Here is a 24851-nt window from a genome sequence, read left to right as displayed (position 1 = left end):
AGCCTGCTGCTGGTTTCACATTACACTTCAAGAATGGTAAGAAGCTGTAAACCAAATAAATCACTACACACACACACACACACCGGTAGCATTGGCATATGTGTTTATTTTGATGAAGTGTCAGAACGCCATTAAATATAATAAACAACTTTCCAAATTTCAAGTTGAGAACATGCACTTTGGTGTGTTAACATGAATAAATCTGCTCGCAAACATTGCAATGATGATATCCAGTATCAGAGCAGTATCTGTTTGCACAGAGTCATCTCAGTCCATCAGAGTAGTAAAGTATCAAATAAAACCATGCACTGAACTATTTGTGGCTCGAGGTGCCGAAATTCTGCCTCACAACAATCAGCCCAGCGGATAGTTTTACTTCTATAGGACATAGAGAAAGTTGTGCCATCTGCACTGAAATGCACAGCAGTAACATACACTTTATAATGATAAAATAGTGGAATGTGTTTATCTATAGAGCTTGTATTTTAAGCAAAGCTTTGTGATAAAATGCAGCTCATGTGAAGCATTCTGCAAGAATGAGACCAGTTTGGCTTTCTTTCCTAAGTGGGTCTGAGCCCCGAGGAAGTCGGTACACCTCCCTAAGAGGATCACTTTCCCTGGATTACAAACAACAGAGGAAACGTTCAACATCAATCCCACATCCGGTCTCTGTACATGCTACAAGCCGTCATGTTGTAACACACAGTGAGTTTGCAGTAACCATTCAATAAATCCTGTGGCTCAGACGCTTGTTATGATCAATATTTGTTGACAGCACATCGAGGCGGGGGAGGGATTGTTTTATAGAACACTGACAGGTAACAGTTATTCACTCACATGTATTTAATAAATCAAAATTTCACCCTCGGCACTTTGGCTGTATTGAATTAATTCAGATTGTAAACGCAAACTTAAAAAAAAATGCTGAATAAATACCAATTTGCACAGAGATCATGCCACACAAAGATACATAGCACATACAGTAACAAGGCAATCCAACATACTGCAGGTGATGGTCGAGTCCACCTCTGTAGCATGCTGTATATTAAAATGTAGGTCCAAAAAAAAAAAAAAAAAAAAAAAAAGGCAGACAAAATACTTATTATGCATAATATTAATGGAAATAAACACTACTATTACATAAAATGATACAAGTTGGAAATATTTGAGGTTATTTACACATTTAGGACATTTTCTTTCTTTGGGCTTACTTGATTGTTATAATAATGAAGCAGTAATATTTTTCAATAAAGGTGGTGGCAAAGCTTTTAAGTCATCATATTACCTCCAGCTTTCCATGTACTCTTAAAACTCATGTCACTTTTTTAAATATAGGAAATTAGCAGGCATGTGTAAAACACACAGTGGAGCAATTCTGCAAAAATGGTACAAGGCACAATGTTAAAGCTGTCAGACCGACAATGTGACTGCGGAGCTGCCGGCTGCAGGCACATGAAATTGGAGTGAAAAGCGCAATGCTTTCTAGCTATAACCAACCTAAATGCAACATAGCAGTTGCAAAACACACAAATTCTTTATTTTAATTCTGGGCTTGTACACGGCCACATCACGGTCTCGTCTATCTTTCCCTCTCCAGCTGCTCCACTGTGTTTTTACTTCCTTGCAACAGTTTCAGACAGCTTTTTCAGTCTCTTCTTCAGCTCCAGGGGGAATTTCTCATAGCACTTCTTACACACCGGCTTCATGTCAAACTCCACAAACTTGTTCCTGTGGGAGAGAGAGAGAGAAACAGCTGTATTTCAGAAGACTGGTCAGTGATCAGTAGAGGATATTGTCTCCAGGTGAGAGGACCTATTTGCTATTTTGTAACATATGATTTGTGTAGCATCACTGTAATGATCTCATTCCTTCAGAAGCCCGTTTCTGACAAGTCTCAGAGATTACTTTTAAAATCCAATTTTTTGAATACATTTTAATTCCATCATTAAAACTCTGACTCCTGCAAAAATTGGACGTAGCAACGTCTGAATTTTGAATGTTATTTTTCAGACCTTTATTTCAAAACCCCAAATCCTGGACAAAGATGCACACCTCCCCATGTGTGTTTCTGGTAGGGTGCTGCAATTAATCATATTTTTATCTTTAAGACAATACACAAGAAGAAGACAACTGTCTTAACTTAAGACTTAAATTTGGATACTGATACTGGTATACGGGGATTCTAAAAATCACATTATACTCTGCATTCAAAGTATCATGTCACATTTGACTTCTGACCTAATATTTACATTTCACATTTGCCTTTCTTTCAACTTGACCTCATCTTTTCCCACCCTTCATAACAAAAACTGACACCCTACAAGGCTGGGACATGATCAAGATGACAGAAACACGCATCCCTCTTTTAATAATTGCAGTCTCAACTTTAAATGAAGTCATTCTGATCATTGTTTTTCAAGCAGTCCTAATTTATGTCTGTTTAATGCTGGGATTCATGGGCATTCTTAATGCCTTTTGATGAATAACAATTCCTGAATGAACAGAATCTTGGCTGTGTTTTCCTTGACAGAAATCAATGTGTGTGCTGACACAGAGTTACAAGAAAATATTTACAGAGATGTCGAAGGTCTTTGGGTGCCTTCTGATTGTGTTCACTTCTACTAACTTGGCCAGCTCCCTAACCAATTTCTGCCAGCTGCCCCTGAACAGCCTTCCCTCCCAAAGTAGATAATCGCTGTATGGAGTGGCGCACGTGTCATAACTGTTAGGACCTCGGAATTTCAACAGCTGATGCCAGAAAGCTGCCGGAAATGATTACGGCTTTGCGCCTTACATCAGACAGACTGGGAGACCCATGAAACAAAGCTTTCCCTTCAACCTGTGATTGATCTGATTTTCCTGTTTGCACAGCAGAGTTTACAAGAGTACCGGCTTAAATCCTTACTAGCATTTCCGACTAGGAAAAGAACATTTTGCTGAAATGTTCCCGGTCTTACGTCACTCAGATATACTCAGTCATCTACAATTCTCTGCTCGTATTTTTGTTTCATGCCTTGGAAGCCAACTGAACTCAGTGTATCAGTGATCTAAGGGTTAAAAGTGGCATGGAAAGTAGGAAAAAACTGAAACAGATAGCAAGGAAGACAAAAACTGACCAAAGGAAAAATCAGCTGAAGTAAGGAGAGAGCAGAAAGAGAGGGATCACAGACACATGGGTATCAATTTCTTCTTCTTCTCTTTTGAGTCACGTTCTCGCTTGGCCAGCCGACGTTTCATGTCATCAGGGAGGCGCTCATAGCAGTGTTTGCACACCGGCTTCAGATCCACCTCCACAAACTTATCCCTGATAGAGCAGGGAGGAAGCAGAGATGGAAATGTGAAAGAGGAGGAAGACATGAGGAGGGGCAGAGAGAGAAGATGAAGGGAAAGGAATGAAGGTGAGGGAAGGGGGAAAGTGGGACAAGACAGGAGGACGATGAAAGGAAGGTGAGGTGAAGAAATAAGCCATCAGAGACACAGCATAAGAGAAAGGTAAGAAAAAACAGTTTGGTAGCAGCAGCAAACAGTCTCATATGGAGGATAGTGAAAAGAAACGTGACAGACTACACAGAGAAACCGTCAAACATATCACATGTGAAAGTCTACAGAGAGCCTTCAGAGATTCATAATTCAGCTTGAATTGTCTTCAAAACTTACTTCAGGGTGAGCTTGGTGTTGCAAGTAGAGCAGGCAAAACAGTTGACACACCACGCCTTGTTAAGAGCAGACACCACTGGGAAAAAAGCAGAAGGAGCAGCCACATGAGGCAGATTGTAGACTTATAGTTTAAATTAAACTAATGTTGGTGTGAAGTTCAGGCTACAAATAATTCTCAAGGCAAACCATGAGAAGAAATCAAGTTAAATTCAATATAATAAAGAAGCAGTAAAAGTAAAAAAAACAAAAAAAACAATGCTGATGTAAACAGCCATTATACATTATATTTATTAAAATTAACTTCCTCACCATCGCCTTCAATGACACGATTGCAGTGGTAGCAAACATCTCCAAACAGCTGCATGTGATGAGGAGAGAGAAACAAAAGGTTAACAATGCACTGGTACATCTTATCAGTTTTTATTGAGGCTCACATGACACACAGTACTGTGCTCAGAAGGCACAGAAACAAGCGCAGGCTACAAGGCATTTGGAGTGAAAAAGAAAAAAGATCCATTAAAGCTTTCGAACACTAGGTGGAGTTGTTACATTGACAATCATCTTTGAGATCCACTGAAGTGAACACTGATGTAACGTGTCTCATATAGATGTATGAGAAAGACTAGCTTTAAGGCTCCTTTACGAAGGAAAAAAAAAATCTCCTGATTAATTTTCGGAAAGCCTGCTTTCCTGATTGCTCCCCACCAAATCAGTGCCTATAATAGCAAACTCCTTACGATCATGGAAGTCTGTGCCGAGCTCATTAGTAGAAAAAAAAACATCAGAAACTGAGAAACCTGAGCTTTTTGCTCGGCTCGCTTCTACATGCGTTTATCTCATTGAGATTTTAGTCAATAATGATTTAGATGATAAAGAGATAAAGTCCACCAAAAAATGTAAGCATTTTGATATAATATTATAGATCTATGATCATGATCATGCTAATTGCATTGGGACAAGAGAAATATCTCTTTCAATGTTACACATATCTACCTGTGCAAGTGGTTTAGACTCACTGGACAAAAACTAATACGTGTATATCTGGAACAGATCCATAATGCTTACATACACTTATGGTCACTTTATTAGGTACACCTTTGTTAGTACCTGGTTGAACCTCCTTTTGGAAACTTAACTGCCTTAATTCTTCATGGCAAAAATTCAACAAAGTGCTGTAATAATTCCTCAAAGATTTTGGTGCATATCGACATGATAGTATTACACAAATGCTGCAGATTTGTCAGCTGCACATCCATGATCTTCCACCATGTCCCAAAGGTGCTCTATTGGATTTAGCTCTGGTGACTGAAGGCTATTTGAGCACAGTGAACTCGTCATGTTGAAGAAACCTGTTTGAGATGATCTGAACTTTGCGACATGGTCTGTTATCCTACTGGAAGCTGCCATCAGTAGATGGGTACACTGTGGTCATAAAGTGATGGGCATGGTCAGGAACAATACTGAAGTAGGTGTTTTAATGATTCTCAAATGACACCAGGAGCCTGAGCTGTTAGTACAGGGCAAGATGGGGCGATGCTTTCATGTCAGCTACACCAATTTGTTGATCAGGTGTACCCAATAAAGTGTCCAGTAAGCATATGAAAGAAAAAAATTGTCCATTTCGATGTTCGACTGCAAATTTTCACGTTTTCATCTTTATTTTATACTTCAGCAGCTGTGGACGAACACACAGTTCCAGTTCACTGCTAATGTAAACTCTGTTACTGATACTGACGGAGTCATGCATACCATAAACTAAGACAGAGAAATGCGAGTTTCACAACAGGCTAAACATAACAGCATGTTTCAATTTCTATTTTGGTGTTCCACATTAATATTTCGAGTACCAGTGTGTGTTACCTGGTTGTAGTGCGTTTCGCAGTAGGCCAGGCCCTTGCGTTCGTAGTGACGGTGTCCCAGGAAAGGTTTCTCACACTTAGCACACACAAAATGCTGCAAGCAAACCCAAGCCAGGCACACATGGTTAGCACAGCCATCAGTCAGTACAGTACCCCACACTCAGACTGTGTTAAAGGTAGCAGCACAGTCCGGCTTAGATATTATCAGAACATAAATAGATCAGTTGTTTCAAAGGTTTTGTTACTGCATCCATACAGAGAGTTGAGAAGTCAGAATACTGACCTCTAGAGGATATTGGGAAAATATAACATTTTTATGATGGTAATGAATAAAAATCATATCTCAGCTACGAGATATAACATTTTTGATTTTTGATTAATGTGAGGGCATGGATTTTTTAAATAGCTGATTTTGGTGAATAGTTTTACGATCCACTTTTTAAATGCTAACATTCATTTACAAGATAAATACTATATATACAGCCACTATCTTTTTCTGGTAGCACATATAAACTCTCGGACAGAGCTCTAGATGTCACAGGACAATAAAGCTCTCTAGATACCCTTAAATGTTAAGTCAGGAAAAGCACCTCGTTTGAAATTAAGGTGGAAGTATGATTAGGCCCCAAGAAAAAAAGTTTACCAAGATATCCACTTTTTAGTTGAAAGACTGATTAGAAAACTTTTATACTTGTGTAACCCCTTGTATGGAGGCCGGGTGACTGTAGCCAGGCAGGGAGGCGGGGCGGTAACCAACGTAAGGCCGGTGCTTAATCCCCTCACCATATCAAAGTGTCTCTCACAATAGGCACGACCGCCTCGCTCATAAAACGGGTGACCCTGAAACGGGCGCTCGCACACAGTGCACACATGATGCTACATGTGGAGGAGGGAAGACAGGAAAATATGCAAGGAAATATGTAAGAATAGAGATGTAAATAGGAAAAATAAAGCCAATAAACGTAACTGTGGAGGTAAAAAATATGGATAAAAAGTATGGCACATTTTTCACTAGGATAAAATATAGATAATAGAAAGCAATCATTTTCTTTTCTCTATGAAATCCAGCTGAGAATTACTGTGTTTGTTCTAAATACAGAAAAGGAAAATAACCAAAGAATACATCATTTAGATTTAAAATAGATCCACATACAATCTGACGAATCATACTAAATAAATGAACACACTGAAATATTACCTCCTTCAAGGTGACTCTATTTTCAGTGAATAAATTGAGCCAAGTTAATGTAACTAAAGCTGTTTTCATATGCTTTTCGGTTGTTTTATTATCACACCTCCACATGCCACTGCTTGCCCATTGCATTAACCACACGGCCTTCAATGGGTCTCCTACAGGCTCCACAGATCGGGACACCCATCTTGTCGTGGCAGGGTAGACAGTAGAGCTCCCCCTTCAGCTCCCTTGCATCAGCTGTCAGCTCCTTACTGAAAAGGTAAAAAACCCACAATAAACAATCCCAGTACATTTTACTGTAATTGAAGAGATTTATTTAGCTGTCATTTACGTACACAACACAATAGTGCATATGTGAATATGATCAGATAGCTTCACACAGCTGCAATAACACAACCTGTCCAGCAGAGAGCAATAATACGCCTTTCTGAAAATGCTCCTTGTTTAACAATTGTTTCAAACATGTTTGACGGTGATTTTCTTTTTAATAGAAAGTCTCTGTTTACCCGCAGTTGTTGCAGTTGAAGTGATCAGGGTGGTAGGGGTCGTTCTTGAAAAGCAGAGGCTGCTCCTCAATAATGGCGTGGCACTTCTGGCAGATGTACTTGCCGAGGCCCCGAGCTTTCTCTCTGTTGTGACATGGGCGGCACAGATGCCTGGTGGGACAGCAAGGGGGAGAGAAATATAGAAAGACAGAATACTTGTTTAGATGCTTTATCACCTAATTATGAGTTTTGTAGATCTTTCCACATCTGGTTTTGTCTTCTGTGATTCAAGTGAATCAAACAGATACAAGTATCCTCCATAAATCCTTCTCACAGGAGTTAGATGTGTCCATGACATGTTTTTATACATTAACTGAGGCTAACAGTGAAAATTAGGTTGGGACTTCCTCATATGTAGAACTTTTAACTACTTGAAATATTTTGGCTTAAACAAAGGTGCTGCCTGTGCAGAGCTTGCAAGACGCAGAACAAATGATGCTTGCTCATTGGTGTGAAAACCACCACACATTTATTTTGGTTGGACAATAGATTGACTATTTATTACGAGGCTAGCAAAGTTAAAACTGTTTAATATGTTCCAGCTGTGCCAGATATTTTGGTTTTCACATTCAGCGCTGTCGGAAGGTGTTGGGAAAAATTCAGGGCTGTTTTACATCTATGAGCTTTGGTGTAAGATTTCAGAGCTGAGCCAAGACAATATAAAAGTCAGGGGAGAGTAAGACAGGCTCTATATAAAGTAGAGATGGCACGATACCACTTTTTTATGTCCGATACCGATACCGATATCATAAATTTGGATATCTGCCGAAACCGATTTGAATCCGATATAGTGTTTTTTAATCAACAAAACTGTTTTTTTTTTTTTAAATATCTTGCTGCATTTTGTATAAGTTCATACTCAAGTTTAAAACAACAACTACACTAAAGCTATTCTGTTATACCTGTATGCAAAAAAAAATATTTCATAGTTCAGCAATACTGATCAATCTAATAAACTTAAACCTACACCATCCTCCCTATTCTGGTATTTTAAAGAGTACTTAGCGTAAATATTAAGCAACCTAACTAATAGGGTTCCAACTCCCAGCAACAACAAACATAAATAAATAAAAAATAAGGAACCACCCCTCACGCTCCACCTCATGATGCTTAATCGACGTAATCAACCTTAATTTGATGCAGTGTGAAAAAAAAATGCACAGAAATCAATTATTTTTCAAGAAATATTAAATAGATTCAACATCTTTCTTCAACAAAATTGCAGACTGCACAGATGGTACCTTCCCAAAGGAAAAAGTACTATAGCTTACTAGGGTATATATATTAGACTTAATAGTCACTATATACAGTAATTGACTTCTATTCATTTTACATCAAATTAAAACTTTGGGTGTCAGATAATTATTTATTAAAAGCTAGACATTTTAAATGAGAATAAGAAAGAAAAGTATGTCTTTGTGCCCCCTTTTCCCTGTTAATGCCCTATCGGCCCCCCTGGCTAAACTTTGCTAGATCCGCCCCTGCACAGTTACCAGCCGTCAGCTACGTAGAAAAAGATCCTCGAGTAGAAAGTAATATTAAATAAATTCTAACAACAGCTGATCAAGCTTAAACGTGCTGCTGTTGTTTATCCACTCTTTTCCTCTTTCTGGTGCAAAGTGGGCCAAAAACAAACAAGAGAGACGGACTCGTGACAGAAAAGCCGATCAGCTGATCATTAAGCAGTTTCATGATTGAAGTAGCATCAAGAAGAGGCAGTCGCTTGTTAAGCTTAACGCAGGAATGCTTTACAAACATTCAGAGATGGACTTACACACTTGCTTTACTTCTCTCGGGGATAACTTTGTCGGAGATTAAATGCCGGGTTGCTAGCGAAGCTCCAAATGCTATCCAGACCACCAACAGGTCCTGCATGCCACAGCTGCTCTATCACATGATGCATACTGCTCCAACGTGCTAACGTTCTGAGGTGAGTTACGGGTGTTGCAAGTTTTGTGAGGTGCTTTCATGATATTTAATGGATTGGATTACATTTTTTATTTTTCTCCGATATCCGATCCAGTAATTTAGGTCAGTATCGGACCGATACGTAATATCGGATCGGTCCATCTCTAATATAAAGTACCTGATAAAAAGCATTACAGAAAAAAAAAACTGTAGCTTTCTATAGCTGTTAAAAGACATCATTTAAAAAGAATCCCAACCGAAACTGTGGTGAGTTGATGTAGATGACTGACCTTCCAGCATTCTTAACAAATCCAACATCTGCGAGCACAGCCTGGCAGATATCACAGCAGAAACAGTCTGGATGCCAACTGTTGTTCATTGCCTTGATCACACGGCCAATAATGAACTCACCTGGGAGAAAAAAAAATACGTTTAAATAGGTGTGTTCATGATAATGCAAACGTTACGCAAACATTAATTAATTCAAGAGAAACAAAGTCCACATCCTCCCTTTGAAACAAATGTAGCAGGTAAAAAAGATGGATGGATTTAATTAATTCCCTGTACTCACCACACTGGTGGCAGCAAGGTGCAAACAGCATCTGGAAGTCATGCTCACAGTACTTCCTGCCTTCAAACTGTCAACAGATCACATAAATAGATTAGAACAGTCATAACACTGACAAACAATATCATTAAAAAAAAAAAAAGCTCAAATAGCTAAAATATACACAAACTTCTAATTATTATACTGTGTGAACCACTGACTGTAAATAAAAGGTGGATGTAGCCTTGAAGTTCTTTGTAGTGGCCAGCAGGGAGCGATTCTGGTTTAAAAAAAAGAGATCGGACTGTATTGGGGTTTCTTACATGACATCATCTGCAGATTGCTTGAGAGACGTCTGCCGTTGCTGGTTGCTGGGTCTTCAACTAAACTAAAGTGTTGCACTAAAAACCTCCTAGTGATTGCCACGGCCACTGTTAGTACTTTATTGTTATCTGGACAAACTATACCTGCTAACTTCCAGCCAAGCAGCAGTACAACGAATCGATGATTTTGAGGGCAAACTGTTTGCATTTCTGGTTTGTGTTGCCCTTTCCACAGTTTTACTACTGGAGAGTAGCTGTTAAATGTTTGTAGACAAGTCCATCACTTCTATTCAAAATACAACTGGAGCAACATGCTATACCTCAAAAAAATCAGTTTGGAGGTTTTTGCCATTTTGCCTTAGTGACTTCCATGTGGCTTCCAGGGGTTCACTAACCGGTCTGTAAGTTTTAGACATTATTTACCCAGCAAAAGCCATAAACCTCAAGCATCCACTTGCAACCACATGCATCACTAGTTTCAAGTGTTCAGCACAGCGTGATGTTTATTTGGTTATTTAAGGTGCCAGTTAGAGTGAAATTTAACAAAAAAGTACATATTTTGATTGACAAGTTGCTACCTTATGAGTGCACAGTGTCATTGTTTCTCAGTTGGAGAAAACTGAAATGCATAAATTGACTTCACGCACCACTGGGTAATCTCTCGTCCCACTGTCTGGGTGTAACAGCAGTGTCATGACAGAGCTTTCTAAAAGTTAATCTGGATGAGTGACTGCCACAGTTTATATTTTATTATATCATGAATGTGACACTTACAGGCTACAATCCAGTAACAGGGGTGTCGGAAAAATGGACCGTCTAATGACGAAAAATGATAATTCCTTTGAACGATTAAAGGATATGCAGGAAAAGAAAGTGGGTTTGGGGGTGGGGGTCAAATAACAGAAGGGGTGTTTCAATCAGTTCGGCAGGGGGAATTAAACCCACACTGTTGTAACCCAGTTTTAGAATATAAAAAGAATAAACAGGCTTTTGTACATATTTCTTTGTATACATTTAACTGTATTTAAACTTTATATATTAAGTCTTCCCTTTAAAACAAGAGTTTTATTATCATTCTTATCAAGAGGGTTTTCTTTTAAATCTACATTTTACAGGTAATATGTATCAACTGACACAGCAGTGATGAGCAAAAGCTGACAAAATGACAAGAAGTACAGCACAATCATCAAGGATGCACAAGTTGTGAGGCTGATACTGATACTTCAAAAGCAAAACAAAAAACTCATTACCAGCCATTCCAGTATTTACTGTCACACAATGTGGCAGCTAATCTTTATCTGAGTATTTATAGGAGCATGTAGCATGAGGAATGACATCTAACATCCTTGGCTTTGATGTTTATTTACTGATCAGAGCTAACAGGTTCTCTGGAGCCGGTAAAACATCTGGCCCTGTGTCAAGTATGCAAACGGTTTACTGGAAGAGAGCTTCTAATAATCCAATAATCCTTTAAGGTTGTGCTCACCCTTCTTTATTTACTTTAACTGGACAGTTCCCTCACACTAAACATTGATCTAACTATATAAAGAAGGCCAATTTATTGTTAAGCTGCATTGTAAGCTTTGTTAGGCAATGAAGCATATCTGCTATAAAAAGTTGACACAATTAGCAGGTGTTTATTATAATGCACAAACCATCATGGTACCATCATGCATATTTTATGGGATTAGTAAAGAAAAAGATGTTACCTCATAGAAGAGCCCCTCTGGGAACTGCTGGAAACACTGGGCACACACGAAGCACTGTTCATGGTAAAGTTCCCCATTGCTGTTCACTATCTTCTCTACTGGGTCAAAGCCACTCTTGCAGCGCTCACACATGGCATTGGCCAGTGCATTGGCCATGTTGCTGAGGAGAAGAAAAACAAACTTAAAATCAAGGACAAAGTATATTTCTGTACTCAAAAGATTAGTTGATATAAACCTTAAATAAAATATAATCATTACAAAAAGCTTTTGCAACTGAAGCAAAACTCGCGTCGCTCAAGATATTATTGGCTTCAAATAAAGAAATAGTGCCATAGCAGCAGGTATGTTAGTAACAAATGACATTATTATTCACTTGGACAGAAAGACACATTGTGCTACCATGTTTGTTGATCTATCCAAGGCATCTGATTCTCTTGAGCAAACCCTGCTCTTAGGCAGACTCAGTGATGTTGGTTTGGGTGACTGTGTTCAGGAGCTAGCTTGCGGATATATCTCACTGTGTTTATACAGATGGATACAAGTCAAGTTTCCTGGACAGTCCCCCACGGTTAAATTTTAGACCCGTTTTTTTCTATTTTTAAAAACACAATTTAAAAGAATTGATTTACTGCTAAAATGCAGCTTTATGCAGATGACACCATACTTTACTCTGAGTCAGGGCATTGCCTTTTGTCTGTTGCAGGCATCATTGTGTGGTTTAAAGGTGGTTCATAATGCTAAGAAAACATAACTGTGTATTCTATAATCCGGTTTATTGGCCTTCCTTAATCCTAAAGCTGGGAACCAAGTCACTCCGTGCATTGCTTTGAAGGTGACTGCTGGTTGCTTGCCACCATCCCAGGCTCTAGTATCCAAGGTAAGCCCTCTATTGTATTAAGTACCAGGTCATATCTCAGTCAACAGTATTCTTTACTCTCTTTTTTTTCTTCTTTACTCTCACTCATGGTTGCTTCAGTCAGTCACAAAGTTTATCTCAGCTCCTACCTACTTTGTGTTGCCAACCGTTACTTCACCTTGTCACGGCGGGTGAGAAGAGCCGTGTGAAAATAACAAATGAGGATCCAATCGCAGGCAGTAGTGGAGAAGTGAAGGTGGTTTATTGAACACGAAATAAATATAGACAAACAGCAAATGGAGCACGAAATAAACTAGACTGGAGACAACTAAACTACTGAATACGAACCGAAACTCAAACATGAAGCAAGGTGGACGACGGCATAAGATGGTGACAGCGGGGAACACACGGAAGAAACATGGTGGATACACGGACGGACCAGCAACTACAATGACAGAGGACACGACTTAAATACACAGAGAAACACAGGGGAATTACACACAGATGGTGGACACAGCTGGGAATAATCAACAAGACAAGACAGAGGTAAAACTGAACACACTCACATGAGACGCAGACCTTCACAATAAAACAGGAACAAGAAACCATCACACTAAGACGCAGACTCGACATAGAGAGACAGACAGAAAATGACACATGGAACTAAACTAAACCTGCAAAAACATGACAACTCAAAATACTGGGTCAAACTGACCCAGAACAGTGACACACCTGTGGTTACCAAATATTCATTTCCATGGTCTCTGGTTGCCACTTCCCTGCAAATTGTTTTTGCCATACTGAGTAAACTACTTTCTTATCTGCATCAACTCCTATGGCTTACAAAAGAACTGCTATTAATGTATGAGTAGTCCTCTAGACGGCTCCTCTTTAGGGTACCCAGGGTTTTCCCCCCTATTTAATAAGTCCAACCTTATTTCTCTAACTTAATTATAAAAAATATTTTATTGTTTCCTACCATTGATTTTACATCTGTAAGGAATTTCTTTCTGTAACATATTTCCCTAAAGAATAATAATAACAAGGGTCATGCCAGGACACACCTGATGTAGTATCGTCCACCAACATCATAACAGCTGAAAGATATACTGAGTCAAAAGAGAAAGTAATGTGGGAAAGACCAGTCACACACACACACACACACACACACACACACACACACACACACACACACACACACACACACACACTAAAGTTAATGCTCGTCCATCCAAGAAATGTGAGTGCATGCACTAACATGGATTCATACAGAAGACAAAACAGAACAAAAAACCCCAAACAAAACAGAACAGATGTGGTCTAATGATTTTTTTTTTTAAAAAGCTTGAAAACCTGAGACAGGCAGCAGCTATTAGAATAGAATAGAATAGAATAGAATAATCCTTTAATTGTCCCACAAGGGGAAATTTGGTTGTAACAGCAGCCAAAAAGACACATATACAAACAAACAGTACACAGGACACAGAACAGCTATTGCTGTTTTGCTCGACAATCAGAATTGTTTGTTTTGAGAAACTTTGGGTTTCTCTGGTTTCGTATTTTTGATTACTCTTGGTGTCATGGTTCTGTATTCTGTTTGTTGACATTCGGGCTTTCTCTTATGATCTTAAGGTTACTGTTCAATTATCTGTGCATTTAGTTAATTGAAGGTTGTGTATCCCCTTTGTGTATTCCCACTCTGTTCCTTGTCTTTGGTCTCCATGTTTTGTCTTCTGTCTGTGTTAAGCCTGGTTGTCTTAGTCTGGGTGTGTCAGTCTTTTCCTGTTTTATTTTGGTGTCTGTTCCTCCCTGTATCTTGTGTCTAGTTTTACTTCCTCCTTAGGCATTATGCTAGTTATCTCCAGCTGTGTTCTCATCTGTTTCCCATTCTCTCGTTATCCTTTGTTTGTATCTATTGCCTCAGTCTTCCCTTGTTTTTGTCACATCTTCTCTCATGGTTGTATTCTCCCTTGCATTATCTTTATTAAAGGGTTTTTTTTATACCTTCCTTAGCTTGTGTTATTTTATACTTCATTTTAGTTTAATAAAAGCATTTTTAGCTTAGTTTAATCCTCTTGTTTCCATGTGCTGTATTCTGAGTGCAACTCTGCCAGCCACACAACCAGTCCTTACATTTTTTTACTGCTGTACTGCTAAAAACACAACTGTAATGCATCACTGGGGGTGGGCCCCAGGCTAATATTTCCTTATGTTGCAAAAACCGGTGCCAGAACAAGCAGCACATTATGAGGCACACCCAAAAACCTGCAACAGAGATTCATGAAACCATCCTCAAAAAACAAAAAGAATTATTTGCAATCTTTTCTTCTGTCAACCATCACATCTGCAAAATTTGTCACAACACACAGTTAAAACCCCCAAACGTTTAGTTCATTTAAATAAAAAGAAAATCTGACACATGAACAGCTGGCACACAGCTGGATGTTTTGATTTTGATTTACAAAATGGAACACAAGCCAATCTGATCTGGCAACGGGCAAACTACGCTCTCTCTCAAACTGAATGAATCTATTATGAAAAATGTGCAACACATCTGTCAAACAGTCAGCTCAAATTTACAGCATCTAGTTTTTATAGATGTTGACAAGTTTTGGCTATACTATCATCTAATATTTGGCTGATTGGTCCTGTGTGCATCTGACCAGTCTGTATTTACTCCTAAAGGTAGGATTTGTTAGACCGAGCACAGAGATCTGACCAAATGAATCCGGTATGGCAATCTCTACACAATTCTCCCCAATCTGATCCTTTATATTGTCATAACTCTCCAAACCCACTTCTGTTACAAATTATACTCAGGCTGAACTTTGGACTACTTTCATCTCGACCTCAAGCACAGAAAGCAATCAAATGCCAAAACTGCAACATTCACTGTTAATTAATAAAAGCATATGCCCCCTGCTCAGAATAACAACACCTCCTAACACTTAAGACAAACTGGAGGTGAATGGGAATGTGCAGACATTTGCAGAGATAAAGGAACAACGACAAGGGAATAGCGGGACTGTCCCGGCTTCGCTGCTTTGTTTTAAAGGTCACAATACCACAGTGTATCTAAGCAACAGAAGTACGCACACAAGGCCGTTGAAGGATGTTTATGGAGTGATGCCATCTGTTCATTTAAACTCACACCAACTTGGGAATCATCAAGAATTCCATAAACTTCAAGACATTTTAACTCACTGTTTAGGGCTTTACTCTAAACTGGTCATCATTCCAAATGTCTGCCAAATGGCTTTAAGAATGCGCGCTACATCAAACGGGTAGAGTGAGTGGAGGTTCTTTTAACATGAACACATTGAAACAAGATGTTTCCACTCCTCACATGCTTATCAGACGCATATTGTTTTATATGCCCTGTCTGGGCTGATATCAAACACACTGAGAGCCCTGCCCTGTCCACAGGCTTGGTGGGAGGAAGTGATACATCCTTTAGGCATTTCCACTCTGCTATCAGCTTCTAGCACTCTGTGTGAGCCAAAGACAAGCCAGAGATGCAGATTTCAGAGAAAATACGTTGTTTCTTTAAGCCTGGTGCAATCAATGACAATCCGGCTCTTTTTAAGGCCGTGTAGGCTGAAAAAAAAGTCTCACCAGCTTCTGCATAAACTGCTCATATGGACAAGTCAAGAGAAGGCAAAATGATTTCTAATACAATTAAAATGGGTCCAGATTTCTTAAAACTCCACAGTGAATATAAAGTGGATAAGAGTGGATAAAGAAAATCGTTTTTTATGAGCACCATCTGTTCTCTCTACTCTGCCTTCTCTGGTCTCCATTTATCTTCAGGTCTTCTGATTTGATTTTTCAGTGTTTTCTCATTCTTCTTATATCTTTAATATAAAAAACCTGACTGTTCTGACCATGCAATGGTAAATTTCAGCTTTTCTTAGAATGATTTCAACACAGATTTACAAATAAGAATTGCCTTATTACACTGGTGAGGGCTCACAGTAAAAATAGCCAAATTTTTAAAAAATGATGTCAGCACATGTGCCAGTAATCCCCGTGAACCAACAGCTCGGTTTCCTGACTCGGCCCCTGTATGATGTCATTGAGAACGGATATTCCTAACATGACCATTTTAGGCTGCGAGCACAGAAACCCCACCCATCTGCTGTTCAAACCTTTTGTTTGCTAGGTGCAGCCAGTCAGCGAAAAGTTGGATTACAGGGAGGGGCAGGCTCAAAGATAGAGCTAAAATCAGTGGATGAAATGACTGTCTTAGCACACGAAAAGAAATATTATATTGAAAAGTTCCATTTCAATGTTTTACACGACTGACACGGCTCTTGCTTTCCTCAAAACAAAATTTTCTGTCTCTTCTGTCTCTATTGACTGCTTCCGATGACAGGCCTCTAAGCGTCCTTTAGAGAAACCTGTGGGTGACCCTACATTCATGCTTTCCCACATGTGATGATGTACCCTGATCAGTCAGAAATAAAGTATGTATATTTAGCCTTCCTGTGTTTCAGGCACACATACTTCAAATGCCAGCCAGCATATTCTGCTTTGCATAACAACTCCCCCCCTTGGCACAAAAATAACTCTTCCTGTGTGCTCCCTCCTGTAGCGCTCAGAGCTATCCCTGCACAAACATGGCACCTAAGGAAGCTTAAGCTGATAAAGCCCAGTAAATAAATCAGAATTCTTCACATTCTGTAACACGGCCGTAAGCTCGGGGTTAACACACTAACGCTACGTCAGCAAATGAGCAGAGTAAAGTCCTTAACCCACAATTTCTCTGTCATAATCCCTTTTTGTGTGCACTGCTACCACTTCAATTGGCATGTTGGTTACAAAAAGCATATTCTTAAGCTGAGAATGAGATGATACCAGTCATCATACAGCCAGGCAAAGAAGACAACTCTTTAAGTCCTGTCGATATTTTGGCAGTTGGGCAGCTGAAAGGGGAAAGCAGAAGACTACTACACACCTCAAGGCACAATTTGCACATTCAACATCCTACACTGAGGTATATCTTTTCTTACTACACTCACAGAAATCTGTGGTTAGAGGTCTCCAAGTCACAATAAAATCTTACTTCTGATCTACTTACTAGCGAGCATAAAAATCACAAAACTCCTTGTAGACTTTCACATCACTCTTCCGCCTCTGTGATTTGGACACGGGGACCTCATCCTCCGCTCCATCTCCTCCACCGCCCTGAAGCCTCTGATGGTAGCCGTTCATCTCGCTGTGAGGACTGTGGTGTACAGCTTCATCCTCAGGTATCGATGGAGGCATTCCACGTCCGTTCATATCCATGCTTATCTGAATTAACAGCAATAGTCCGCCTACCGCTGGCTCAAGAGAAATGCTATTAAAAGTCCTTACACTCCAGTAAAAATGCTTTGGGATGCTTCAGTGTTCGTTTCCAGCAGCAGGAATGCAGTAGGCAGGGAGAGCCGTAATCCACATAGCAAGAAGGAGAGCAAAACACCAATCACACTACACTGGGAGTAGTCTCTCTCTCTCTCTCTCTCTCTCTCTCACACACACACACACACCCTCTCTCATGGACATACTCCCCCCCTTTCTCTCACTCCCCCATCAACTCTCAGCACACACACACACTTTTCCAAACTCGCTGTCTATTCTTGGGCAGGTTGCTGAAATTGAAAGGCCCACCCTGACGCCTGTCCAGGCAGAGGTCACTGTGTCAGATCGCACTTACACACACACACACACACACACACACACACACAGCATTATTTTAATTTTTGAAATCCCCAATATATAAACTGTCTTCGCCTGATATCTCCTCATGCTATCAATCTCTGTGTGTGTGTTTGTGTTAAACAGCTGGAGCTCTCAGCTTTCTGGGAGATCTAACAATGTGGCTCCAACTGAGGATTGCGCAAAGCGGGAATGTCAGACAGCGACGCAAAGAGCCTAAAAGAGTCCAGTACAAACCAGGAACAGAGAGAATAACAGTGTAACAGATTACTGTTTATTCCATCTCATGTAAGACATCATTGGATAAACACAGTTGTGAAAGAAACCAAGCAGCAGTGTGTTCGGCAAGCCTGCAGGGGCCAGACTTGAATGCGTAATCAGCCTCCTGATACGAGGTAAGTAGCTAACACATGCAGGAAAAAACAGAAGTGGCTTTAATTGCACGCATTTTCCTTTGTTATTATTATTATTATTATTTTTACACACAAACATCCCTGTTTCTTCCCTTTCCAGCTGTTGTGTTGTTGTGCAAAGCAGGAAATTCACACACAAGAAAAAAAAAGTTTGGTATCATGTCAAAGTCTGTATCAATGCAAGCTGCCTCGCTGAGTCAGAATCCCTGAACACTTTCATATTCACCAGCTCCAAAAACACCGTTTATGAACTGCTTTTGTTCTTTAAAAGTCTCCACAGGATTCAAACTTGAATTCAACTGAGAAAATAGTAAGAATCTTCTCCAATATCAGTCTGAAACATCAGAAGCTGTCTAGGGCTACAATTATAAATTTGTTAATCATCTTTCTACCCTATATTGGTCCAAGCCAAGGGCATTCCTTTAAAGCCACAATTCTCTTTGATAGCTCTTTATGTGGCTACACTAAGCTGGCATCTCAAATTAATGACCACTTCCCAAACCATCAAAACAACACCAGGCTATATCCGCAAATACGCTCCAGTGAGGCAAACATGTTTGACTCTCCACACTGGAGAGCAGCCAGTGTGTTAATCCAGCAAAGTAAGGGATGGCTGATGATTGCTTAAACCTGTAAAGCGTCAGCACCACGATGTTCAAGTCCCATGTGTCATTGTGCGTCCAGCTGAAACATGTCGGAGTCCTTCAGTATAAGTCTTACTACATGACTCCATTCTACAAATAGACACCCAGTGGAGCCTCGACTCCAAACTAGGTGCTGGCAGCTGCTGTTTTGTGTCTGTGTATGTGTGCGAGAGAATTTGTATACATGATAGAGGCCAACTCTGTCTTCGGAGTGGAGGAAGGCTACATAACTTCACATTCAAAGTCTATTACCCACATTTTTTTCTTGCTTGTTTTTAAAAGCATCATAGCTGTAGATTTTTTTTTCATGCCTCTTCTCGATACCAACGCATAAGCTTGCGACTAGCTGACTGGTGCTCTTGCTAGGCAACACCAGAGATACTAACTGGTGTAAAGACATTGTTCATATTTTATTAAAATACAATAGTAGTTTTACAGTGACTGAAAGATGTTACGAAACCACTGGCAACCGGAGAAGATGCCTATCTGTGATAGGAAGATGCAAACGAGTGAGAAAGTAAGCAAAGTAAACTCAGGAGGTAGAGACTCGGGGGGTAATCAAAAGGTTGCCAGTACGCAGATGCCTTAAACCTGCATTCTTTCTTTCTAGGAATGGGAGACTCCTCTGGTTGCAAAAATCAACTGATTGTATCAAAGTGTACAGGCTTTGATTTATAACCTGAGGCAATGAGTTTCTTGTGAGTTCATGGTCTCAGTTGCTAGTTTTAAGCTTGCTGAATAATATGTGGTGTTTAATCTGTAACTTTCTTGATTCAGGTAAAGAAAAGAGGGGTAAAGTACTGATAAGTGGCTCCTACTCATATTTACCCCACATGTGTCATGCCTGCTTTCCAAACATCAATATGGTGAAAAAGCTCAAGGCTTCACAACAGGACTATACTAACCCTTGGATGACATCTTGGTAGGTATGTCTGAACAATCTGGTTGTCATCAAAAGACAAAGTCTGGATTCATACATAGATGACATAATCAGCCAGACATATCACCGGGCACTATTTAAAGCCTCGAGAGCTTTTTCAGAAAAGAGCATTGTCTGTCATAATGTCACGTGGTCTGTGCGGCGAATCTTAGCCACTTGGAATCAGTATTGAGTGACCGGGGCACAATGGACGCAGGGTGGGTGCTGAACAGGAAGCTTTCCTCCTGATTACAGTCACAGCACAGTGTTCCACCCTCAAAAATGAAAGACTTGAACAAACAATTATTCAAGTTCTCTGGTGCCCACACTGACCATAGTTGTCTTTACAAGTTGGTTATTTTCTAACCATAGTGTCAATTTGAAAATATTGAATGTGCCAATATTGAAACTGGAAAATTCAATTGTTATAACTTTTCTTCTCTAGATATTATTTAAAGGCCAAACAAGTGACTTCACCCCAGAGCAGAGTTTGTCATTACTCAAAATGACTGTTTAGACATGTGAGGAGATGAAACCGCTCAAACTGTGCCTCTCGTTTTTGTTGATCATTCATCCAAGACACAATACTGACAGAGTTTTGTTGCTTTTTACAACTCAGATTGGACAGTAAGTGTATAGTCTGATCCCAGCACTCAGCCAAAGAGCTTCTCAATACTAGTGAAAGAGAAAGAGAGAGATAATGTGAGTGTTGATATGAACGTCAACCTGAGCTTAAAACTGGCTACAGCAACTGTCAGCAGTTGGATAAATGTCTCTGGTGTGTTCCTTTAGCAGGACAGGATTTTTAGGCTTCATTCACTCCTTGTTAAATCTGACGTAATAGTGTCAAGCACTACTGAGGATTAAAAAAAGATACTCTAATACAGGGATCAGTGTAGCTGGTCTTCCAGCAGTTATAATCAGGTAAATAATCAAGGCATCTATGAAAGAGAATTGCTGTTTCTTTAATATTAAACACAAAAATGGTGAGCACTGTGTTTTAATTTAAGAATTGAACAAAGATTTTAAAAATCTATTCAAAAAGTAAAGACAAGATGGAAAAAACAACCTTTAACCACATTATGAGTATCGATGTTGCATAGTTTGCCCACCAGAGGGCACTCCACAACATCCCTAATGGAAACAGAGTGGATAGAGCAGAGTCAGAGTTATCTGCGTAAACAAGTAATCTGAGACTTTTTTTCCTGACAAGTTCCCAGTTGGCAACATGTGTTTGGAACAAACACAAAAAACTGTTTTTGTGTTTGTTACGTTTAAACACGTAAATAAATAACTAAATAAAACAAATGCTAAGGCAATGTGTTTGTGCTTTTTGTATCTGAAAGAAAAAAATTTTTCGTAGATATGTTATTGGTTGATCATATTAGATTTTTAACTGAACAAATATCCGTGTCAGCATCGGCTGCATAACATAAAGTGAATAATTATATAATCTAGTTTTAAGCTAACATTAGCAACAGCTTTCACTTAAATTAAGGGTCAATGAGTGTGGTACAGTGTCAACATCATCATGCCAGGGCGAAAGCACCGAAAAAGTAGTTTTGCAGTGTTCTGAATTATGTCATCTATATATTGTTTTGTGGTTTGAATTGTTTGCCACAAAAAAATCATGTACTTTATCTTAATCCTCAACCAAAATCAGAACATGGGACACTCGGGATAGTGTGTCCAGCATTAGCTTGAAAGAGTGCTATAAATGACCAGTGCTAATAAAAGTCTGGAGAGGGGGAATCACTGGAGGGTTCACAGGTCAGGTTCCAATCAAATGACCTGGGCTTGTCTCCAACTGTGGAGCATGTTTAGACATTAGACAGAAAAAGGATAACAGATTTTTTCTTTATGATTTCTGTATGCAATATTTGAGACCTTTTCCTTTCTTTTTTTCTTTTTTTTTTTTTACAAAAGGAACATTAGATGTGCTGAACCAACATTTGATCCCTTTATAGACTCTATCACTGTCCGAGCCCTTGGCACTCATGATAAGCATCCATTGATTACAAAGGAGCTGATGTTTAGATGTGCACTTTTTTGACTAGCTTATCCTAAAAACACAAATACAGGTCCTCTATTTTTCAAATGAGCAAATAAACACGGCAGAGCTTCAGCAGAGTTCGGGAGCATACACCGATCAGGCATAACATTATGAAGATCTGCTTAATATTGTGTTGGTCCCCCTTTTGCTGCCAAAAGAACTCTGACCTGGAGTTCACGAGACCCCTGAAGGTGTGCCATGGTATCTAGCACCAAGATTTTAACAGCACTGATCAGTGACGTAGGGCCTTCATAGATCTGACTTGTTTGACCTACACAGTCAACAAATACTTGATTGGATTGAGATCTGGAGACTTTGGAGGCTAAGTCAACAACCTCAAACTCATTGTTGTGCTCCTCAAACCATTCCTGAAACATTTCTGCTTTGTAGTAGGGCGTGTCACCCTGTTGAAAGAGGCTATAGCCATCAGGGAGTACTCCAACGGGTCGGATCCACTATTGGATTTGTAGCATTGCTTAGGTTTGTGGTACGTGTCAAACTAACATCCAGATAGATGGCAGGACCCATGTTTTCTCAGCAGAACATTGTCCACACTGCCTTCTTCCTACAGGGCATCCAATTCTATTCTATTTGGTTTTTAAACTTAAGATGGAACCAAACCAGTTTTGTTGTTTTTATGTATATATAATAACAAAGCAGGTCATTTATTCATACAATATAATACAGAACATTTATGTTTAAATGTATATTACTCTAGGCTTAATTGGCCTCTTTCTGCAGGCTCGCTTTAAAACTGAAATCAGCAGCAGTTCTGATTCCTCTCAGCTGATGCAACACAAGGAGTCTCAGACCAAAGAAACTAATCTAACACACCACCTGTAACATACTCGCAGTGTCAACAGCAGCCATGGAAACACAGACCTGACGTCTCTTTGAGCAAAACCTTTGGCACCAAGTCAAGTGTACACACACCAGCACAAGCATAGAAGTGCACACAAACATGTAAAACTGAGTGATTCGATGAGTGTGCAAACATAATTCATGACTAACATTTCCTTTGTTTTGGGCGTTTTGTCCTGAAGGCCACTTTGACCTCCACTATCAAATGTTCAATCCCATTTAACTGCCCAGGACAGGAAAAAGACAAAGCATAACAGCAACATGTCACATGCTCTTTGTTATTAGTGCAGAGTTACTAGCAAGTTGCAATCTTCATCTTCGTTTAAAGATTATTTAACATCACCCCATCCCCAATAAATATGAATCAACTGATCATTACATGTAACGAATAAATAATTTTTACATAGTTATGGATGTTTTTTTGGTTTGGAAAATGTAAATGTAATCTAATCTTTGAAATTGCGGTGTTTGTTTTCTTTGTCAACATTGCAACTGCTCCACCTAATTCTGATGACGACAAGTGGAAGTGTGTAGGCGGATCTAACTGCAGGGCCGGAGGTAAGGGGTGGCCATGGCCACTGACAACAGAGATTAAAATGTGGCCACCCCTGTAGCCAAACCACACAACCAATAGTGAAGTAAGAGGTTATGCACACAATCATAAAACTCAAATTAGACTACTATTTACTGTTCTTCAAGCAGAACCTTTTTTGTGATATTAACTATTATTCCCTCACACGGATCGTCAACAGTACATGAATTGTCATAGGATTTATACCTATATAAAAAAATGATTAGGCAATCAAATAAAAACTGTTTCCACCCAAACCTTTAATCAGTTTGATAAGTGTTTCCTTCTTTGTGTTTTTAATGATTCATTTTGCTCTTCTGATTTGCTTGTTAAGGTTCACTATTATCAGCTTTACTTACAGCATCTGCTTCATTTCGGTTCTGCTGAAAATTTATCGGACATGTCTGGCACCAAAAATAGCCTAATAACCTGCCACTGTTAAATCCTGTAGCACTGTTTCTTTGGTTATATTTCTCTCTGAAATATAAATATTATCTCTTTCCCCCTTGGACGCCTGCTAGGAATAGCCCATGTTCCTCTTACTTGAACTGTGCAGTTTGTGTCATATTTCAAGCCTGCTTCTAGAGGAATATGACTGATGCATGAGCTGTGCGTAAGCTTAGAAGGATGCCACGCTGAGGATGTGAACAAATGGGTGAAAAATTTGTCTGACAGACAACTCATCCAAGCAGAGAAAAACATCCTTGCTAAAGGGTTGAACTTTGCTGTGACGCCGAGACAAATCCTGCTAGTGGAACTGATCACAGCCACAGAAACAGCGATTCAAAACAACAACATTGCAGACGTGGAAGAAGAGCAACTACGGACAAAGGTTTCGGCCTGTCTCAGCAACGCAAAGCCCCAAGCATCCAACATCAACATGGAGGAGAGGGAGGCACTCACATCACTTAGTAATGACAACAACATTATCATCCTTCTGGCAGTCAAGGGTGACAAAAATGCTAATGAGCCCCTGAAACGACAACCAGTCTTCATTCCACCTGTTTCAGTAATAAAGGCAGAAAAATTGGTGTGCCATGGGTTCCCCAGGTTCACCCATTGTGGCCAACTTGTACATGGAAGAAGTGGAA

At 39.6% G+C, this 24851-nt stretch overlaps 1 protein-coding gene across 9 annotated transcripts in view; it reads right to left on the bottom strand.

Annotated features, from left to right (window-relative positions):
* Window positions 1–99: 99 nt before the first annotated feature.
* The window catches only part of LOC113007664 (LIM and senescent cell antigen-like-containing domain protein 1), a 35672-nt gene continuing 10920 nt past the window's right edge, over window positions 100–24851 (bottom strand). For 2 of the 9 annotated variants that reach the window (XM_026144443.1, XM_026144442.1), the window contains exons 2-11: window positions 11744–11903; window positions 9736–9802; window positions 9455–9575; window positions 7218–7367; window positions 6812–6962; window positions 5518–5610; window positions 3967–4015; window positions 3658–3733; window positions 3117–3304; window positions 1666–1728 (exon numbers count right to left, since the gene is read on the bottom strand). In XM_026144443.1, coding sequence (XP_026000228.1) covers window positions 3163–3304; window positions 3658–3733; window positions 3967–4015; window positions 5518–5610; window positions 6812–6962; window positions 7218–7367; window positions 9455–9575; window positions 9736–9802; window positions 11744–11903 — 1009 coding nt within the window. In that variant the 3' untranslated portion in view covers window positions 1666–1728; window positions 3117–3162. Of the gene's footprint in view, window positions 1729–3116; window positions 3305–3657; window positions 3734–3966; window positions 4016–5517; window positions 5611–6299; window positions 6393–6811; window positions 6963–7217; window positions 7368–9454; window positions 9576–9735; window positions 9803–11743; window positions 11904–12748; window positions 13075–17679; window positions 18075–24851 lie in introns of those variants that run through there. The other 7 variants (XM_026144447.1, XM_026144446.1, XM_026144439.1 and 4 more) reach the window with 7 other exon arrangements.

This window comes from Astatotilapia calliptera, chromosome 16 (genome assembly GCF_900246225.1).
Source record: "Astatotilapia calliptera chromosome 16, fAstCal1.2, whole genome shotgun sequence".
NCBI lineage: Eukaryota > Metazoa > Chordata > Actinopteri > Cichliformes > Cichlidae > Astatotilapia > Astatotilapia calliptera.
The sequence above is the reverse complement of the archived record's forward strand: the minus strand, read 5'-3'. Positions and strand labels throughout refer to the sequence as shown.